The following is a 22477-nucleotide window of genomic DNA, read 5'->3' as shown; positions in this document are numbered from 1 at the left end:
GGGCTTTTGCTCCTGGGAACTGGCTGTATGCTGCAGCCTTTTCCCTCTACCTCTGCCTCTGGGCAGAAAGGACGCGCCTTTAACCCGCTTGCCCTTATGGGGCCGAAAGGACTGTACCTGATAGTACGGTGCTTTCTTTGGCTGTGAGGGAACATGGGGTAAAAATGCTGACTTCCCAGCTGTTGCTGTGGAAACTAGGTCCGAGAGACCATCCCCGAACAACTCCTCACCCTTATAAGGCAAAACTTCCATGTGCCTTTTAGAATCTGCATCACCTGTCCACTGCCGAGTCCATAACCCTCTCCTGGAAGAAATGGACATTGCACTTATTTTAGATGCCAGCCGGCAAATATCCCTCTGTGCATCTCTCATGTAGAAGACTGCGTCTTTTATATGCTCTATGGTTAGCAATATAGTGTCCCTGTCTAGGGTATCAATATTTTCCGACAGGGAATCTGACCATGTAGCTGCAGCACTGCACATCCATGCTGAAGCAATAGCTGGTCTCAGTATAATACCTGTGTGTGTATATACAGACTTCAGGATAGCCTCCTGCTTCCTATCAGCAGGCTCCTTTAGGGCGGCCGTATCCGGAGACGGTAGTGCCACCTTCTTTGACAAGCGTGTGAGCGCTTTATCCACCCTAGGGGATGTTTCCCAACGTGACCTATCCTCTGGCGGGAAAGGGTACGTCATTAGTAACCTTTTAGAAATTACCAGTTTCTTATCGGGGGAAGCTCACGCTTCTTCACACACTTCATTCAATTCCTCAGATGGGGGAAAAGCCACTGGTAGTTTTTTCTCCCCAAACATAATACCCTTTTTTGTGGTACCTGGGGTAAGATCAGAAATGTGCAATACATTTTTCATTGCCTCAATCATGTAACGTGTGGCCCTATTGGAAGTTACATTAGTCTCATCATCATCGACACTGGAGTCAGTATCCGTGTCGACATCTGTGTCTGCCATCTGAGGTAGCGGGCGTTTTAGAGCCCCTGATGGCTTTTGAGACGCCTGGGCAGGCACGGGCTGAGAAGCCGGCTGTCCCATATTTGGTATGTCGTCAAACCTTTTATGTAAGGAGTTGACACTTTCACGTAATTCCTTCCACAAATCCATCCACTCAGGTGTCGGCCCCGCAGGGGGTGACATCACATTTATCGGCAGCTGCTCCGCCTCCACATAAGCCTCCTCATCAAACATGTCGACACAGCCGTACCGACACACCGCACACACACAGGGAATGCTCTGACAGAGGACAGGACCCCACAAAGCCCTTTGGGGAGACAGAGAGAGAGTATGCCAGCACACACCAGAGCGCTATATAACACAGGGATAAACACTATAACTGAGTGATTTCCCGTTATAGCTGCTTATATATCTATTACTGCGCCTAAATTTAGTGCCCCCCCTCTCTTTTTTACCCTTTGTTGCTTGAAACTGCAGGGGAGAGCCTGGGAGCGATCCTTCCAGCGGAGCTGTGAGGGAAAAATGGCGCCAGTGTGCTGAGGGAGATAGCCCCGCCTCTTTTTCGGCAGACTTCTCCCGCTTTTTTACGGATCTCTGGCAGGGGTATTTATCACATATATAGCCTCTAGGACTATATATTGTGATTTTTTATGCCAGCCAAGGTGTTAATATTGCTGCTCAGGGCGCCCCCCCCCCAGCGCCCTGCACCCATCAGTGACCGGAGTGTGAGGTGTGCATGAGGAGCAATGGCGCACAGCTGCAGTGCTGTGCGCTACCTTGTTGAAGACCGAAGTCTTCTGCCGCCGATTTTCAGGACCATCTACTTGCTTCTGGCTCTGTAAGGGGGACGGCGGCGCGGCTCCGGGACCGGACGATTGAGGTCGGGCCCTGTGTTCGATCCCTCTGGAGCTAATGGTGTCCAGTAGCCTAGAAGCCCAAGCTAGCTGCAAGCAGGTAGGTTCGCTTCTCTCCCCTTAGTCCCACGTAGCAGTGAGTCTGTTGCCAGCAGATCTCACTGAAAATAAAAAACCTAAAATATACTTTCTTTTCTAGGAGCTCAGGAGAGCCCCTAGTGTGCATCCAGCTCAGCCGGGCACAAGATTCTAACTGAGGTCTGGAGGAGGGTCATAGAGGGAGGAGCCAGTGCACACCAGGTAGTCCTAAAGCTTTCTTTAGTTGTGCCCAGTCTCCTGCGGAGCCGCTATTCCCCATGGTCCTTACGGAGTCCCAGCATCCAGTTAGGACGTCAGAGAAATGATAAATAAATATAATTTGTCTGCTTTTTTTTTTTTTTGACAATGAAACACTTTTCACAGTTTTTACATTAAAAAGATTTGGCTCAACGACGCCCCTGTGGAGCTGCTGTACCTTCCACGTTGCAATGCGTTATACGTGATGGGGTGACCAGCAGACACTGGGGCAGATGTATTAACCTGGAATAGGTATAAAGAAGTGATAAAGCAGTGATTAGTGCAAGGTGATAACGCACCAGCCAATCATTATGGATTTTAAAAATGACAGTTAGGAGCTGACTGGCTGATGCGTTATCACTGCTTTATCACTTCTTTATTCCTTCTTCAGGTTTAATACATCTGCCCCAGTGAGGCAGATGTATTAACCTGGAGAAGGCATAAGGAAGTGATAAACCAGTGATAAATGCAAGGTGATAAACACACCAGCCAATCAGCTCCTAACCGTTAATTTACATATGGGAGCTGATTGGCTGGTGCATTTATCACTGGTTTATCACTTTCTTATCCCTTTTACAGGTTTAATACATCTGCCCCACTGTTCTTTGCAACCTTTCCAGAGATCACTGTTCATTCCGGCTGATCTCTAGATGGAGAGCAGCGCAGGATGGCATTGCACTCTATGATACTGCTACAGAGCTCCTCATTGGCACAGTGGAACATCAAGTACCTATGCCACGGCGGGAAGCATGGCTAAGGAAAGGGCACTTACACATGAGCTGTAACTTGGGTATTTGAGAATGCTGGGTGGGAAATTTGTCCTTCTACACTGGTCAGCTGGAGGTAAAGCTTAATTAATAATAATGAATAATATCATTATTGGACACTGATATACATTTTAAAAAGCTTGAAATTCCTTAAGGATTTTCCTCATATAATACCATTCTCAGATGGCGTTATATAAGGTAAGGTTGTATTTCAGCCAAAAACCGCAGGGACAGAGGGATCACAGACAATCAGTCCCTGCACTCAGCTGTTACTCCTCCCCTCATCCGGCAGCGTAATTACAAGGCTTTCTAATATCAATATATCCACAATATATATCTGCTGTGCAGGAATGGGCCATGCGCACAACGGGACAGTCTTTTTCGACAACCAAAAGGACAGTGTGTTAACGCAACAGCTGTCCCTGCAGTTCCATAGCAGAGAAAAGGGAAAATCAGTAATAATCTCAACGGTATGGGTCAGAAATATTCCAGCCAATATCATTGCCTGTTTTTGTCAGATGGTTTACATGGGGAGTGCACGTTGCACCAATGACATCATCTTATGGATGAAGCGTTGCAGACCAAGGTGCTGCCTGCTGGACGCGCACTTGGGGTAGGAATGTACCTCATGTAAAAATAAGATTTTGTGAGGTGCAGCTGCAGAAAAGTAATAAAATGAACTGAATTCCTGCAGCTTTTCCCTCACAAAACCTTTTTGCTTATTTTTTAATCAAGTTATTATTATAATTATTATAATTATTATTATATGATCACATGGATTTTACCAAAACAGTTGGAATAGCAGACTTTACCGGGATGTAGTCAGGATCCCGGCGGTCAGAATAACGACGCCGGGATCCCGACCGCTAGAATGCCAACAGCTATTCCCACTCCTGGGTGTCCACGACACCCATGGAGTGGGAATAGAACCTGTGGCAAGCGCACCGAGCCACTAAGCCCGCAAGGGGCTTCATTGCGCTCGACCCCCGCCTGGCATTCTGGCGGTCGGAATCCCGTACGCAACCCACTTTACCAAACTGTTTCTGGTTAACAGGACATAAACTGTATTTTGCAGGACGTTTTTATTCTACCCAGTACTTAATCATAATTTTACATTTCAGATGTCTTAACAGACACAGTGAAGGCAGCCATTTTGTAGGCTGGACCAAGCAGGACCCATAAGCATGTAACTCATTAATTCACTACCTGAGTGTACCTGTCACAAAATGGCTGCCACCACTGCTTTCAATGTAGACATATTGACCACTATTTAGTTCAATAATGATGTATTATCTGGGATGAACTGAATTTATATCCAGTATGTTTAAATTCCCCTTCCCAACGATATCTCCTGGAAGCCTATTCCAAGCATCTGTTGCTCATTTCTAAAAGATAATAGGCTGTAAGTGAAGTGAGCTGCGTTGGTTTTATACGTCTAGAGTTAGAATTTTAGCTGGCGAGAAGGGATCACAACTTGTGAGCTGGCTTTTTGGACTCAATTCTCTTTAAATGATCTCTTAATGATCTGTTAAGGTCTTTAAATGTTCCTTTGTGCTCTGGAACTCGACACGTTCATGCTCCCCGGGAGCTCCTCTTGTTATCAGCAGCGAGAACGTCTAAGTGCAAAGACCCCGACTCTAGTCAACATAATCGCATGACACACCACCGGCCGTCAGTCAGCGCATAGCCTGACAGGCTTTAGAGCCGGCCCCATGCTATGTAACGTGCTACTTATCTGCTAATCACGCTATTCTTTCCACAATAAAGCCTAGGATAAATCCTTCTAGTCATGGGGTGAGAAGATGGAAGGAGGGGGCGGAGAAGGCTCAGAACCAGTTATCCATCTGCCTTGCGGAGCTGCAGACAGCATGACGAGTCACAGCACTGAGACAATGGGTCCCTCCATCGTTGGGACAAGGTTCTAACCGTACCATATTGCTTGAAGAGTGGCTAGTAGTTCCCATATGGCATATATATGGGGGTCAGGGACAGTATTGTTTCAGAGGGGGTAAATGAAAGACAAAAATAAGAATTTACTTACCGATAATTCTATTTCTCGTAGTCCGTAGTGGATGCTGGGAACTCCGTAAGGACCATGGGGAATAGCGGCTCCGCAGGAGACAGGGCACATCTAAAGAAAGCTTTAGGATCACCTGGTGTGCACTGGCTCCTCCCCCTATTGACCCTCCTCCAAGCCTCAGTTAGGATACTGTGCCCGGACGAGCGTACACAATAAGGAAGGATTTTGAATCCCGGGTAAGACTCATACCAGCCACACCAATCACACTGTACAACTTGTGATCTGAACCCAGTTAACAGCATGATAATAGAGAAGCCTCTAGAAAAGATGGCTCAATACAACAATAACCCGAATTTTTTGGTAACAATAATTATGTACCAGTATTGCAGACAATCCGCACTTGGGATGGGCGCCCAGCATCCACTACGGACTACGAGAAATAGAATTATCGGTAAGTAAATTCTTATTTTCTCTGACGTCCTAGTGGATGCTGGGAACTCCGTAAGGACCATGGGGATTATACCAAAGCTCCCAAACGGGCGGGAGAGTGCGGATGACTCTGCAGCACCCAATGAGAGAACTCCCGGTCCTCCTCAGCCAGGGTATCAAATTTGTAGAATTTTACAAACGTATTTGTTCCTGACCAAGTAACTGCTCGGCAAAGTTGTAAAGCCGAGCCCCCTCGGGCAGCTGCCCAAGATGAGCCCACCTTCCTTGTGGAGTGGGCATTTACAGATTTTTGGCTGTGGCAGGCCTGCCACAGAATGTGCAAGCTGAATTGTACTACAAATCCAACGAGCAATAGTCTGCTTAGAAGCAGGAGCACCCAGCTAGTTGGGTGCATAGAGGATAAACAGCGAGTCAGATTTCCTGACTCCAGTCGTCCTGGAAACATATATATATATATATTTTTTTTTTTGGGGTCCTGACAACGTCTAGCAACTTGGAGTCCTCCAAGTCCCTAGTAGCCGCAGGCACCACAATAGGTTTGGTTCAGGTGAACGCTGAAACCACCTTAGGGAGAAACTAAGGACGAGTCCTCAATTCCGCCCTGTCCGAATGGAAAATCAGATAAGGGCTTTTACAGGATAAAGCCACCAATTCTGACACGCGCCTGGCCCAGGCCAGAGCCAACAGCATGACCACTTTTTCTGTGAGATATTTTAACTCCACAGATTTAAGTGGGTCAAACCAATGTGACTTTTGGAACCCAAAAACCACCTGGAGATCCCAAAAGTGCCACTGAAGGCACAAAAGGAGGCTGTATATGCAGTACCCCTTTAACAAATGTCTGAACTTCAGGGACTGAAGCTAGTTCTTTTTTGGAAGAAAATTGACAGAGCCGAAATTTGAACCTTAATGGACCCCAATTTCAGGCCCATAGATACTCCTGTTTGCAGGAAATGTAGGAATCGACCCAGTTGAATTTCCTCCGTCGAGCCTTACTGGCCTCGCACCACGCAACATATTTTCGCCAAATGCGGTGATAATGTTTTGCGGTTACATCCTTCCTGGCTTTGATCAGGATAGGGATGACTTCATCCGGAATGCCTTTTTCCTTCAGGATCCGGCGTTCAACCGCCATGCCGTCAACGCAGCCGCGGTAAGTCTTGGAACAGATAAGGTCCTTGCTGGAGCAGGTCCCTTCTTAGAGGTAGAGGCTACGGATCCTCCGTGAGCATCTCTTGAAGTTCCGGTTACCAATTCCTTTTTGGCCAATCCGGAGCCACTAATATAGTGCTTACTCCTCTCCATCTTATCAATCTCAGTACCTTGGGTATGAGAGGCAGAGGAGGGAACCCATACACTGATTGGTACACCCACGGTGTTACCAGAGCATCTACAGCTATTGCCTGAGGGTCCCTTGACGTGGCGCAATACCTGTCGAGTTTCTCCCAACGGTTTATAATCATGTGGAAGACTTCTGGGTGAAGTCCTTACTCTCCCGGGTGGAGGTCGTGCTGAGGAAAACTGCTTCCCAGTTGTCCACTCCCGAAATGAAAACTGCTGACAGTACTATCACATGGTTTTTCGCCCCGCGAAGAATCCTTGCAGCTTCTGCCATTGCCCTCCTGCTTCTTGTGGCACCCTGTCTGTTTACGTGGGTGACTGCCGTAATGTTGTCTGACTGGATCAACACCGGCTGACCTTGAAGCAGAGGTCTTGCTAAGCTTAGAGCATTGTAAATGGCCCTTAGCTTCAGGACATTTATGTGAAGTGATGTCTCCAGGCTTGACCATAAGCCCTGGATATTCCTTCCCTGTGTGACTGCTCCCCAGCCTCGCAGGCTGGCATCCGTGGCCACCAGGACCCAGTCCCGAATGCCGAATCTGCGGCCCTCTAGAAGATGAGCACTCTGCAACCACCACAGGAGGGATACCCTTGTCCCTGGTGACAGGGTTATCCGCTGAAGCATCTGAAGATGCGACCCGGACCATTTGTCCAGTAGGTTCCACTGGAAAGTCTTGCGTGGAATCTGCCGAATGGGATTGCTTCGTAGGAAGCCACCATTTTTACCCAGAACCCTTGTGCATTGATGCACTGAGACTTGGTTCGGTTTTAGGAGGTTCCTGACTAGCTCGGATAACTCCCTGGCTTTCTCCTCCGGGAGAAACACCTTCTTTCTGGACTGTGTCCAGGATCATCCCTAGGAACAGAAGACAAGTCGTCGGAACCAGCTGCGATTTTGGAATATTGAGAATCCAATCGTGCTGCCGCAACACTACCTGAGATAGTGCTACACCGATCTCCAACTGTTCCCTGGATCTCACCCTTATCAGGGAATCGTCCAAGTAAGGGATAACTAAAATTCCCTTCCTTCGAAGGAATATCATCATTACGGTCATTACTTCAGTAAAGACCCGGGGTGCCGTGGACCATCCCTACGGCAGCGTCTGAACTGATAGTGACAGTTCTGTACCATAACCTGAGATACCCTTGGTGAGAAGGGTAAATTTTGACATGAAGGTAAGCATTCTTGATGTCCCGAGACATCATGTAGTCCCCTTCTTCCAGGTTTGCAATCACTGCTCTGAGTGACTCAATTTTGAATTTGAACCTCTGTATGTAAGTGTTCAAAGATTTTAGATTTTAAAATCGGTCTCACCGAGCCGTCTGGCTTCGGTACCACAATAGTGTGGAATAATACCCCGTTCCCTGTTGCAGGAGGGGTACCTTAATTATCACCTGCTGGGAATACAGCTTGTGAATGACTTCCAAAACTGCCTCCCTGTCAGCGGGAGACGTCGGTAAAACAGACTTTTGGAAACGGCGAGGGGAATACGTCTCGAATTCCAATTTGTACCCCTGAAATATTACCTGAAGGATCCAGGGGTCTACTTGCGAGTGAGCCCACTGCGCACTGAAATTCATTGAGAACGGGCCCCCACCGTGCCTGAACTTGTAAAGCCCTAGCGTCATACTGAGAGCTTGGCAGAGGCGGAAAAGGGTTTCTGTTCCTGGGAACTGGCTGATCTCTGCAGCCATTTTCCTCTCCCTCTGTCACGAGCAGAAAAGAGGAACCCTTTTGTCCGCTTGCCAACCAGGACTGCGCCTGATAATACGGCGTCTTATTTTGAGAGGCGACCTGGGGTACATCCCCTTTTTTTTTTTTTTAAGGCAATACTTCCAAATGCCGTTTGGAATCCGCATCACCTGACCACTTTACTGGTATAATTGGACAACGCACTTATACTTGATGCCAGTCGGCAAATATTCCGCTGTGCATCATGCATATATAGAAATGCATCTTTTAATTGCTCTATAGGCAATAATATACTGTCCTTATCTAGGATATCAAATTTCCAGTCAGGGAATCCGACCACGCCAACCCAGCACTGCACATCCAGGCTGAGGCGATTGCTGGTCGCAGTATAACACCAGTATGTGTGTAAATACATTTTAGGATACCCTCCTGCTTTCTATCAGCAGGATCCCTAAGGGCGGCCATCTCCAGAGAGGGTAGAGCCCTTGTTCTTACAAGCGTGTGAGCGCCTTATCCCCCCTAGGGGGTGTTTCCCAACGCACCCTAACCTCTGGCGGGAAAAGGTATACTGCCAATAACTTTTTAGAAATTATCAATTGTTATCGGGGGGAAACCCACGCATCATCACACACCTCATTTTATTTCTCAGATTCAGGAAAACTACAGGAAGTTTTTCCTCACCAAACATAATACCCCTTTTTTTTGGTGGTATTTATATTATCAGAAGAGTGTAAACTTTTTCCATTGCCTCAATCATGCAATGTGTGGCCCTATTGGAAATCACGGTTGTCTCTTCACCGTCGACACAGGAGTCAGTATCCGTGTCGGCGTCTGTATCTGAGGTAACGGGCGCTTTAGAGCCCCTGTATGAGACGTCTGGACATGCACAAGCTGAGTAGCCGGCTGTCTCATGTCAACCACTGTCTTTTATACAAAGCTGACACTGTCACGCAATTTCAACAGTACATCCACTCAGGTGTCGACCCCCCAGGGGGTGACAACACTATTACAGACACTCTACTCCGTCTCCTCATCATTTTTCTCCTCATACATGTCGACACAAACGTACCGACACACAGCACACACACAGGGAATGCTCTGATAGAGGACAGGACCCCACTAGCCCTTTGGGGAGACAGAGGGAGAGTTTGCCAGCACACACCAGAGCGCTATATATATATACAGGGATAACCTTATATAAGTGTTTTTCCCTTTATAGCTGCTGTATTGTTTATACTGCGCCTAATTTGTGCCCCCCTCTCTTTTTTAACCCCTTTCTGTAGTGTAGTGACTGCAGGGGAGAGCCAGGGAGCTTCCCTCCAACTGAGCTGTGAGGGAAAATGGCGCCAGTGTGCTGAGGAGATAGGCTCCGCCCCTTTCTCGGCGTCCTTATCATCCGTTTTCTTGTATGTTTTGGCAGGGGTTAAATGCATCCATATAGCCCAGGAGTTATATGTGATGCATTTATTTTAGCCATAAAAGGTTTTCTATCGATTTATTGCGTCTCAGGGCGCTGCCCCCCCAGCGCCCTGCACCCTCAGTGACCGGAGTGTGAAGTGTGCTGAGAGCAATGGCGCACAGCTGCGGTGCTGTGCGCCTACCTTTATCTGAAGACAGGAAAGTCTTCTGCCGCCGATTTTTCCGGACCTCTTCGCTCTTCTGGCTCTGTAAGGGGGCCGGCGGCGCGGCTCCGGTGAACCCATCCAGGCTGAACCTGTGATCGTCCCTCTGGAGCTAATGTCCAGTAGCCTAAGAAGCCCAATCCACTCTGCACGCAGGTGAGTTCGCTTCTTCTCCCCTTAGTCCCTCGATGCAGTGAGCCTGTTGCCAGCAGGTCTCACTGAAAATAATAAACCTAAACTAAAACTTTCACAAAGAGCTCAGGAGAGCCCCTAGTGTGCACCCTTCTCGTCGGGCACAGAAAATCTAACTGAGGCTTGGAGGAGGGTCATAGGGGGAGGAGCCAGTGCACACCAGGTGATCCTAAAGCTTTCTTTAGATGTGCCCTGTCTCCTGCGGAGCCGCTATTCCCCATGGTCCTTACGGAGTTCCCAGCATCCACTAGGACGTCAGAGAAACTATAATCAGCATAAACTGGGTTTGTGCTCATGATTCACTGCAGAACATTACATGGCGTTCCCTTGTTGTCCACGGCATCATTTGAAAGATAGAGAAGCCACCATGCTCATTTTAACAAAGGCTCTCAGCTGGCGATAAAATAGTCGCTGACTCCTGATTGGTTGGCCACAGTCTTGTTGAAGCAAGGGCCAACCATGTCTACGTCCTGTATAATCGATGCCTCCTCTTCTCCGGTACTGCTTAAGGGTTACAACAAGGGGGTTATTCAGAGTTGTTAGCAAAGCAAAAAAGTTAGCAATTGGGCAAAACCATATTGCACTGCAGGTGGGGCAGATGTAACATGTGCAGAGAGATTAGATTTGGGTGGGATGTGTTCAAATTGAAATCTAAATTGCAGTGTAAAAAAAAAGCCAATAATAAGAAAAGAAAAAAAAACCCTCAGAGGTGAAACTTTTATCTAAAAACAGGTCATTGCATTCCTTAGTGGTTTAGGCCAACCTCTGCGGCAGAAAAAGACTACTACATACAGCCAAATATACCACGGGCACCTCAGACTTCTTACATCCCCTACCATTAACCTCAGCATGAAAAGAGCACCACCTCAAGTTCTAAAGTCAGCCTAAATGATGATTAAATATTCTAAACCTCTTTTGGCAGCAGGTGGATCAGAACATTTGTGGTTCACAAGCTGATTAGTGACACAGGCCGCCTACTCTGTTCTAGCTTAAAGTGTACCTCTATTCTTCACAAAGTGGAGGCGGACATTTTGTGGGTTGTACCAATATGCAGCAAGTAACTCGTGAGACCACTGGGGCATGAGGTACACAGAGTAATGTTTCTACTTCCTACTGAACTGAAGGGCTGCACTCTTATGCAATTTGGTCCAACCCACCACACATAGCTGCGTCTGCAGGTTCCCTTTTCAATGTCATTTGTGTATTTTGGCAGAACCTTACCTCTTATGCTGGTATTTACTCTGCTTCTTTACATTTCCTGCCAGCTGCTGACTGAGGTTGTGTGGAGCGTCTCTCAGGCCGAAGCTTTTGGCCACGTGGCCAAGGTGTAGGGAGCGGATATGGAAGACGTGCTTCAGATCCTTTGGGTATGTGGCGTATGAGCGAATGTAGGATTGCAGTGCTAGGGGGAGAGAGAGAGAGTGTGTGAGCAGTTTAAAGGAGCACATTCTAGGGGACAGGCTTTGTGGGACAATATTGGCACAAACAGACATATCAATAAACCACGGTAACCAACATTTACTAAAAAGAACTGATTCAAAACCCACAAAACAGACTGACATTTTCTCTCCCAGCATGCCCCTGTGTCGTTACAGAAGCAATACTCGTATTAGGCAAATCTCATATTATTGTGTCTTTTAAAGGGCTATTCCATCTCAATTAACTTAGAAATTAAGTTTTCAAATGTGAATCTGTGCCTCTTACCTCTTCATATGAAAGACAGACTGATCCAGGATGCACACAAATGTTAATTGTATTCGGAAACACACACAGCTAAGCAGCTAAATTCAGGTTCCTATAACGAGTGACCGTCTTGTGCTCACATTGCATCTATGTCTTATGCTACAGCTGGGGGGGTCGCGGTCATGGCCTTTTATTTTGCAGAAAGCTGGGCATATATATGAATATAGTCCCTAGAGCGCTAAATACTACAGTCATGTGCAATAAATAAATAAATCCACAAAAGTATAACAGTAAAATCACACAAAAATAAAGTCAACCAAGATATAATTAAACCAGAAAAAAAATCTAAAAATATGGTTTATTTTATCTGATAATTTGCTGAAAGGTGGGGCTTCCACTTCATCCCACCATCAAAAGAGACCAGGAAATGGCCATGCTAAGGTCACTGGAAGAATTGATTGACTCTCTAGACAAGTTCAGACATTAAAGCTTGCTGACCGGCCCTAGCAATCACCACATAGACAAATATAGCATGTGGTAAATGGTATCCGAACTCCAGGTCGACACCAATAAGGTCGACACAACTTAGGCCGACACACCTTAGGTCAACACCTGAAATAGGTCGGCATGGACAAAAGGTCGACATGCAAAAAAGGTTAACATGAGTTTTTCACTTTTTTTCATTTTTTGAACTTTTTCATACTTTACGATCCATGTGGACTACAATTGGGAATGGTAACGTTGCCTGAAGCATGGCGAGTGAAGCGAGCCATGCGAGGGGACACGGTGCACTAATTGGGGTTCCTGGTCACATTACGGAGAAAACTACACCAAAAAAACCCCCATTAAAAACTCATGTCGACCTTTTTCCATGTCGACCTATTTAAGGTGTCGACCTTGAGTCCCATAACCGTGGTAAACACGCTAACACCAGGAACCATTCACATTCTGGGCCTATAAATATACATACCTAGGTGATCGACTGAGATTCTGCTGGACACTAGTATGGTACCTTCAAACTTAAGATAAGTCAAGTTAAACATGAGTAAAGTTCTTTAATGCTTTTACGCAAATAAAGAGACAACTGTTTGGATTTCACTATTGGACCTGCTGGGTTCCTCAATTTGCCATATGCCTTTTTTAGACCAGGACTATATAGCGGAGCTCCATTATGTTTACTTGTGATCAGTGCCGTAACTAGACATTTTAGCGCGGTGTGCAAGAAATAGCATGCCCCCCCCCCCCCCCAACACCATTACCATCACCAAATAGAGTACGCGTGTGCAAAAAATCTAGGAGCGTGGCTACGTAGCTCCCTTTTACACAGTACGGCAGGTAGAATCCCCCTTTTACACAGTATGGCAGGTAGAGTCCCATTTTACACATTACAGCAAGCAGAGTCCCCCTTTTTTACACATTTGGCAGCAGAGTCAGGGAGGTGTGTGTGTGTTCTCACCTGTAGGGTTGCTCTGCCATCCAGCTACAGCGGCTCTCAAAGGCGTCATGACCACCCACACCGCGGAAGGGGCAAACGCAGGATTTTTTTGGGGGGAAGGGTATATATATATATATATATATATATATATATATATATATATATATATATACACACACATACATATACACACACACACACACACACACACACACACACACACACACACACACACACACCAGAAAACAACCAGTAGCACTCAGACTCAGAGATTATTGTCAAAATTTACATTAATACAGTGTTACAACATACCAATATTTCGGAGGGCTTTGTAAAGGGGGTACGGGTCACAAAACGTTGGTATGCTGTGACACTGTATCAATTTAATGTTTGATTATAATCTCAAGAGTGCTGCCGGACCGTTACACAGTGTGTGTGTATAATATATATATATATGTATATATATATATATATATATATATATACACACACACACACTAGAAAAGATGACCAGCACTCCAAACAATAAGTTCAAATAGCTATGGTGCTCACTCCGTGCAGTTCAGATAAATACCAGGAAACTGAGCGGCACTCAGACTTAATAACCCACTAATCAAGGATCCTTGACAAAATGTCATAAAAGACATGAAACGTTGGAATCTTTCACTGGCTAGATGACTCTTTGTCCACGCCGGTGATTAGTGGGTTATTAAGTCTATAAGTGCCGCTCAGTTTCCTGGTATCTATTTATATATATATATATATATATATATATATATATATAGAAAAGATGTATAGACCAGTGCGCTTCTCTAGGAATCGACAGTAATAAAATACTTATCTGAACAATTTATATTTTTGCTAATATGGTAGCCACAAGTGGCTGATATCACAGTTTTTCCAGGCTTTAATAAGTCTTTGTCAGCACCTTCCACCCTTCAGGGTGGCTGCTCAGTTCTTCAGTGTACCATAGGTATATGGCATAAATTCTGTAGCAAAAAGGATGGAGAAGAACAAGCGCCTATGGTGCAGTAAGTTCTTTAAAGTATGGTGACACTAAAAATAAGTGAATGCGTACCGGATGAAATCTTTATAACACGTCTAGTAAGATACCAATCGTGATATTTCTCACCATCATCTATAAATCAGAGAAACAGAAATCGCTGCATAGCGTAATACCTCTGGTTAACAATGATAACCCCACAGTCACCCAGGTGAGCGTACCAGATTCAGGAGAATAATCAGCATAAACACCCAATGGTCTTGTATCCAGATATCTTTCACCCGATCCAGTAAACACGGTCTTTGTAATATCAGTCAAATGACCATAGAAAAGATTTATTCAAAATACAGGGCTATAAAACATCATCCAAACATTCAAAATAAAGATGATCTTCTGAGGAAGCCCTGACGGGCGAAACGCGTTGAGAAACCTGAGCAGAACTTTACCTGGCTGCTAAGCTAAGCTATATTGACTTTTTAACAAATCATCTTTATTTTGAATGTTTGGATGATGTTTTATAGCCCTGTATTTTGAATAAATCTTTTCTATGGTCATTTGACTGATATTACAAAGACCGTGTTTACTGGATCGGGTGAAAGATATCTGGATACAAGACCATTGGGTGTTTATGCTGATTATTCTCCTGAATCTGGTACGCTCACCTGGGTGACTGTGGGGTTATCATTGTTAACCAGAGGTATTACGCTATGCAGCGATTTCTGTTTCTCTGATTTATAGATGATGGTGAGAAATATCACGATTGGTATCTTACTAGACGTGTTATAAAGATTTCATCCGGTACGCATTCACTTATTTTTAGTGTCACCATACACTTTAAAGAACTTACTGCACCATAGGCGCTTGTTCTTCTCCATCCTTTTTGCTATATATATATATACACATACATACATATATATATATATACATATACATACATACACACACACACACACACACACACACACACACACACACACCCCGTTACCGTCCCGTATATATGTATACAGAACCTAGGGAGACATGGGGCAGGACAGAAAGAGAGAGAGAGGGGGGCATGGGAAAAGAGAGAGGCACAATGAGAGAAGGGACATGGGGAGGGAGAGGGGCCATGGGGAGAGAGAGAGGGCATGGGGAGAGAGAGGGGGCATGGGGAGAGAGAGGGGGCTGGGAGAGACCTGAAAGAGAGAAGTTACCATCAGCAGCAGAAATTGGTTATATGCCCAGGAGAGCAGTTACCTGGAAAACAGGAGGAGGTCACATCGTCTTTCCTGCCAGGTGCCCTGGTACAGTATGTGCCGTGGCTCTGGTGAACTCTCTGTAGTGTAGCCCAGCAATACTTAGGCTACTGTCGGGGAATAGATAGGCTGAGCTGAGGGAGGAGGAAGGGCTATGCTGAGCCGTGGGAGGACGAGGGAATAACACTGACATGGGAGGCGGGGATAGGCTGAGCTGCCTGCAGGAAGACAATCAGACAACGCTGACATGGGTGACGGGAGAATGAGGGGATAGGCTGAGGTGCGTCTGATGCAGGAAGTGAGGGAGGAGAGGAGCCGGCGATACAGCGCTGCCGAGGTACAAATGCAAGGCTCCCCTGCATGAGTGCGCGCGCCGGCTCATTTACAGGACATGTACCGCTCCCTCTGTATGGGCGGAATTAGCAGAGGCAGCACCTGCTCACATCCGGACCATGGCGCCTGCAGTAGCGCTCACACTCCCTCTCCATTACAGCGGCGGCTCTCACAGGCGGAATTGTCACACCAAATGGCGCTCCCCAGACCTTACAGAGGCGGCAGCGGTGGATAGCAGAACTGTCACTACTACCTCATGCAAAATGACAGCCAGATGTGAGGGTGTGCTGCCTGATGGTGCGCCTCCAGTGCAGTTGCGCTGTGGGCAAGGCACCATCGGCACACACCTAGTTATGTCTCTGCTTGTGATGATGATGTTCCAGAGGCCCTTGGGATAATCTAAAGGCCCATTAGCTCGCTAGACTACAGATAACGATCGGCTAATATTTCTTATACTGTACACTAGCGTTATATTGTACATTATCGCATACTTTAAAAAAAATAAAAAAAAAATCTCAGCTTGTGGTACAAGTATGTTGACAGATAACATAGGTGGATTCAAGAGGCATATCCCCCTGTTAAAGCAAAAACAACAGTATAATGAGCTAGTAACAAATTAAAAACAAAAATGAGTTACAATTATTTTATTTGTACCTTTAAAAACCTAAGGATTTACTGGTAACTATTTATACATTGCACTGGTGCATTGAAAACTAATTTCTCCTACGTCCTAGAGGATGCTGGGGATGCTTTAAGAACCATGGGGTATAGACGGGCTCCGCAGGAGACATGGGCACACTTTAAGACTTTGAATGGGTGTGAACTGGCTCCTCCCTCTATGCCCCTCCTCCAGACTCCAGTTTAGATTCTGTGCCTAGTGAGACTGGTCACACACAGGGGAGCTCTACTGAATTTCTCTGAAAAGACTTTATGTTAGGTTTATTATTTTCAGGGAGACCTGCTGGCAACAGGCTCCCTGCATCGTGGGACTGAGGGGAGAGAAGTCAGACCTACTTCTTCTTAGTTCAAAGGCTCTGCTTCTTAGGCTACTGGACACCATTAGCTCCAGAGGGTCCGATCACTTTGTACGCCTAGCTGCTCGTTCCCGGAGCCGTGCCACCCCCCCCCCCCCTTCCTTGCAGAGCCAGAAGAAAGAAGCCGGGTGAGTAAAAGAAGATCAGAAGACTTCGGCCGCGCTGCGCGCCATGCTCCCACATACAGAACGGCACTGCAGGGTGCAGGGCGGGGGGCGCCCTGGGCAGCATAAATCCTTTTAAGCAACTGGCATAAAAGTAAAAAGTGCCTGGGCACTAATTACAGAACCCCGCCAGTATAAAAATAAGCGGGACTGAAGTGCGCCATTAAGGGGGCGTGGCCTAGCCCTCACAGCTCTAACCAGCGCAATTTTCTCCTCACAGAGACGCTCCAAAACACTATTGTATAGATCAGTGTGAAAAACGAGGGGGGCCACAGTTGTTTGGTGCAATATTAGTTAAAAATAAAAGCACTATATCATGAGCGCGGTGTAAATGAGCTGATAAACTCCTTATGTGTTTCCATGACAGAATGTACTGGGGTCTATCCCTTATAGCCAGTGTAATGTCGGTGGGTGTTTGGTACACGGGTGTCGGCATATCCGAGGTTGAGTGCTCTGCCACAAAGGGAATGACTATGTCGGCGCTGTCGACTCCTAATAGTACTTGGTACATGTAAATCAATGTCAACATGTCAGTAGATATATCTTTTTCCCGAGAGAAAACTATATGGGAGACACAGACGTGGGGGGTGATCCTGTTGGGACCAACAATATTGACATGATAATGTGATGCATATCAGAAAGAGCTATACCTATATTTATATATATGTATGTATGTATGTATGGTAAGAGGTCTGTGGCACGATCACAGACGCGATAATATTTATGGAGGGAGTCCTATTCATAGAATTGATTTCTCTCAGGCCCCTCGGGATCGCAAAAATGTTATTTTGCCCAGTTACTACTCCCTGAGATCGACTCGAATAATGTTTCTTATGTCGACCATAATGTTTCCTGATCAGATCCACATATTCGGCATTCAGTACCTGTTTATACACATTGGAACGTATTAACGTCACTAGGGACCCTGCTGTTCCTGACAAAAGGATATATGTATACGTATTAGATATATATATATATATATATATATATATATATATATATATAGATTTATGTGTGTATAGATGCATTTGAAGATATATATATATATATATATATATATAGATAGATAGATATATATTTATAATGAATGCTGAGGTAAAGTTATTCCTTCTCATGGATAGAATAAAGTGACAGTCACCCCTGTTCTGCACAGGGCTCTGTCACAAAGGATCGTATGCAGGAAGATATGTAATACTCTAATTATGTGGCCGCATGTACGTTGATTATACTAGCATTACATGCGCATGGGGGAGTAGTTGTGTGCAGGGTACTCCTGAAGTTGAGTCATGTCTATATCATTGCAGCATACTGTCGTGCGACTACAAGGGAGATAGGCCTCTTGGGTTCGCGGGCCACTTCCATGGCGGTCTCGACTAGGAGGGCGTGGTGTATTCAACAATGGAATGCTGAGGCTGACTCCGAGAAGTACTGGAGTATCTTCCCTATGAAGGTGAAACCTGGTTTGGGGATGGCTTTGTTAAGTTGATCTCGGCAGATACCACTGGTGTGTCTACCTTCTTGACCTATGTTTCCTCACAACGGTTGGTGACGCATTTTGGTAGGATGCAGTCATTTCGACCGAATGGATACGGTTTCCCTTTCTTTGCAGGTAGAGGAAGGTGAAAAGGTAAGAGGTCAGCAGCCTTTTCAAGTTCGCAGAAGCAGAAATCATCCTCTGTTTCTACCACATCCACCGCATGTCGCTGGGTCTATCTGTTATTCAAGCTTTTTCGTGCTTCTGAGGCCGGACGGCTAGGTCAAAACAATCCCAAAAATTTCTACTTAAGAAGTTGAACTACAAGATGGGATCTCTCAGGGCAGGGATCTCCAATCTGTAAAAGGAGAAAGAGGGTCTAAGTACGGTTTCTTCCGCATTAGGCTTACCTGGGTTTGCTATTCAGGATTGTCATTGCCAATTCATCGGAGTGATGGCGGTATGATGGTTTTCCTTCAATAGTACGTGTCATTATTATTCTGTACTGAGACAATCTCCTGAGTACGGCGAGGTAAAGAAACAAGTGGTGAAAAACGTTGTTTTCTCCTTGACAGTTCTTCAACAAAGTGGTTGGCTCCTGAACTTGCCAGAATCACTGTTGATCCCAACGACGCGGTTGTCGGAGTTGGGAATAATGTTAGATACAGAACTGTTGAGAGTTTGTTTCTTCCAGTGGATCCAGAGTCGGATCAGATCTGCAACAGTGTCAATCCATCAATACGTTCCGTTGATAAAGAAGATGGTTGCGGCCTACGAGGCCATTTAGTGAGCAGATTAAATGCCAGAGTGGTTTTAGCGGGACCAGTTGGACATGTGGTCCGGGTCTCACCTGCACATGCACTGGAAAATAATCCTATCTTCCAGGACCAGAATCTTTTTCCTGTGGTGGCCGCACAGTTCTCACCTCCTAGAGGGACGAAGCTTCGGGATCCAGGATTGAATCCTGGCGTCCGTGGAAGCAAGTCTCCGAGGCTGGGGAGCAGTCTTTCAGGGGGAAGAATTTCCAGGGAAAATGGTGAAGCCAGGAAGCTTGCCTGCAATAAACATTCTGGAATTGAGGGCTATTTACAACGGCCTTCTGCAAGCGGAACATCTTCTTTGCGGTCTGCCCGTCTTAATTCTGTCGGACAACTTAACAGCAGTGGCATACGTAAACCGTCAGGGCGGAACAAAGAGCAGAGCGGCAATGGCAGAAGCCACAAAAGTTTTCCGCTGGGCGGAATGACATGTAAGCGCTCTATCAGCGGTCTTCATTCCGGGTGTAGACAACTGGGAACCAGACTTCCTTAGCAGACACGATCTCCATCCAGGAGAGTGGGGTCTTCATCAAGAGGTCTCTGCAGAAGTGACAAGTCGTTGGGGAATTCCTCAAATACACATGCTGGCGTCTCGCCTCAACAAGAAACTTCAGAGATATTGTTCCAGGTCGAGGGACCCTCAAGCAATAGTGGTGGACGCCCTGGTGACACCGTGGGTGTTTCAGTCAGTCTATGTGTTCCCTCCACTTCCTCTTTCCGAAGGTGATAATGATCATAAGAAAAAATAAGAATTTACTTACCGATAATTCTATTTCTCGTAGTCCGTAGTGGATGCTGGGGACTCCGTCAGGACCATGGGGAATAGCGGCTCCGCAGGAGACAGGGCACAAAATTAAAAGTTTGACCACTAGGTGGTGTGCACTGGCTCCTCCCCCTATGACCCTCCTCCAAGCCTCAGTTAGGATACTGTGCCCGGACGAGCGTACACAATAAGGAAGGATTTTGAATCCCGGGTAAGACTCATACCAGCCACACCAATCACACTGTACAACTTGAGATCTGAACCCAGTTAACAGCATGATAACAGAGGAGCCTCTGAAAAGATGGCTTCCAACAATAATAACCCGATTTTTGTAACAATAACTATGTACAAGTATTGCAGACAATCCGCACTTGGGATGGGCGCCCAGCATCCACTACGGACTACGAGAAATAGAATTATCGGTAAGTAAATTCTTATTTTCTCTGACGTCCTAAGTGGATGCTGGGGACTCCGTCAGGACCATGGGGATTATACCAAAGCTCCCAAACGGGCGGGAGAGTGCGGATGACTCTGCAGCACCGAATGAGAGAACTCCAGGTCCTCCTTAGCCAGGGTATCAAATTTGTAGAATTTTACAAACGTGTTCTCCCCTGACCACGTAGCTGCTCGGCAGCGTTGTAATGCCGAGACCCCTCGGGCAGCCGCCCAAGGTGAGCCCACCTTCCTTGTGGCGTGGGCATTTACAGATTTTGGCTGTGGCAGGCCCTGCCACAGAATGCGCAAGTTGAATTGTGCTACAAATCCAACGAGCAATCGTCTGCTTAGACGCAGGAACACCCAGCTTGTTGGGTACATACAGTATAAACAGCGAGTCAGACTTTCTGACTCCAGCCGTCCTTGAAATATATATATATATATTTTTAAGGCTCTGACAACGTCGAACAACTTGGAGTCCTCCAAGTCGCTAGAAGCCGCAGGCACCACAATAGGTTGGTTCAGGTGAAACGCTGATACCACCTTAGGGAGAAACTGAGGACGCGTCCGCAGTTCTGCCCTGTCCCAATGGAAAATCAGATATGGCTTTTGTACGAAAAAGCCGCCAATTCTGACACTCTCCTGGCCGAAGCCAGGGCCAGTAGCATGGTCACTTTCCATGTAAGATATTTCAAATCCACCGATTTGAGTGGCTCAAACCAATGGGATTTGAGGAATCCCAAAACTACATTGAGATCCCACGGTGCCACTGGAGGCACAACCGGGGCTGTATATGTAGTACTCCTTTGACAAAAGCTTGGACTTCAGGAACTGAAGCCAATTCTTTCTGGAAGAAAATCGACAGGGCCGAAATTTGAACCTTAATGGACCCCAATTTGAGGCCCATAGACAATCCTGTTTGCAGGAAATGTAGGAATCGACCCAGTTGAAATTCCTCCGTCGGAGCCCTCTCCTTCAGGATCCGGCGTTCAACCGCCATGCCGTCAAACGCAGCCGCGGTAAGTCTAGAGGTAGAGTGCACGGATCCTCCGTGCGCATCTCTTGAAGTTCCGGGTACCAAGTCTTTCTTGGCAAATCCGGAGCCACGAGTATCGTTCTTACTCCCCTTCGCCTTATAATTCTCAGTACCTTGGGTATGAGAGGCAGAGGGGGGAACACATACATTGACTGGTACACCCATGGTGTTACCAACGCGTCCACAGCTATTGCCTGAGGGTCTCTTGACCTGGCGCAATACCTGTCCAGTTTTTTGTTGAGGCGGGACGCCATCATGTCCACCTTTGGTTTTTCCCAACGGTTCACAATCATGTGGAAGACTTCTGGATAAAGTCCCCACTCTCCCGGGTGGTGATCGTGTCTGCTGAGGAAGTCTGCTTCCCAGTTGTCCACTCCCGGAATGAACACTGCTGACAGTGCTATCACATGATTTTCTGCCCAGTGAAAAATCCTTGCAGCTTCTGCCATTGCCCTCCTGCTTCTTGTGTCGCCCTGTCTGTTTACGTGGGCGACTGCCGTGGTGTTGCCCTACTGGATCAACACCGGCTGACCCTGAAGCAGAGGTCTTGCCAGGCTTAGAGCATTGTAAATTGCCCTTAGCTCCAGTATATTTATGTGAAGTGAAGTCTCCAGGCTTGACCACACTCCCTGGAAATTTCTTCCCTGTGTGACTGCTCCCCAGCCTCTCAGGCTGGCATTCGTGGTCACCAGTACCCAGTCCTGAATGCCGAATCTGCGGCCCTCCAAAAAGGTGAGCACTCTGCAACCACCACAGAAGAGACCCCCTTGTCCATGGAGACGGGGCTATCCGCTGATGCATCTGAAGATGCGATCCGGAC

The 22477-nt window shown here is 46.5% G+C and overlaps 1 protein-coding gene across 1 annotated transcript in view; it reads right to left on the bottom strand.

Moving 5' to 3' along the window:
• The window catches only part of DDX31 (DEAD-box helicase 31), a 283897-nt gene that overhangs the window by 24235 nt on the left and 237185 nt on the right, over positions 1–22477 (bottom strand). The window contains exon 19 of the mRNA XM_063936762.1: positions 11466–11646. Within this exon, the coding sequence (XP_063792832.1) occupies positions 11466–11646 (181 nt within the window). The remainder of the gene's footprint in view (positions 1–11465; positions 11647–22477) is intronic.

Source organism: Pseudophryne corroboree, chromosome 8, assembly GCF_028390025.1.
Source record: "Pseudophryne corroboree isolate aPseCor3 chromosome 8, aPseCor3.hap2, whole genome shotgun sequence".
Classification (NCBI taxonomy): domain Eukaryota; kingdom Metazoa; phylum Chordata; class Amphibia; order Anura; family Myobatrachidae; genus Pseudophryne; species Pseudophryne corroboree.
The sequence above is the reverse complement of the archived record's forward strand: the minus strand, read 5'-3'. Positions and strand labels throughout refer to the sequence as shown.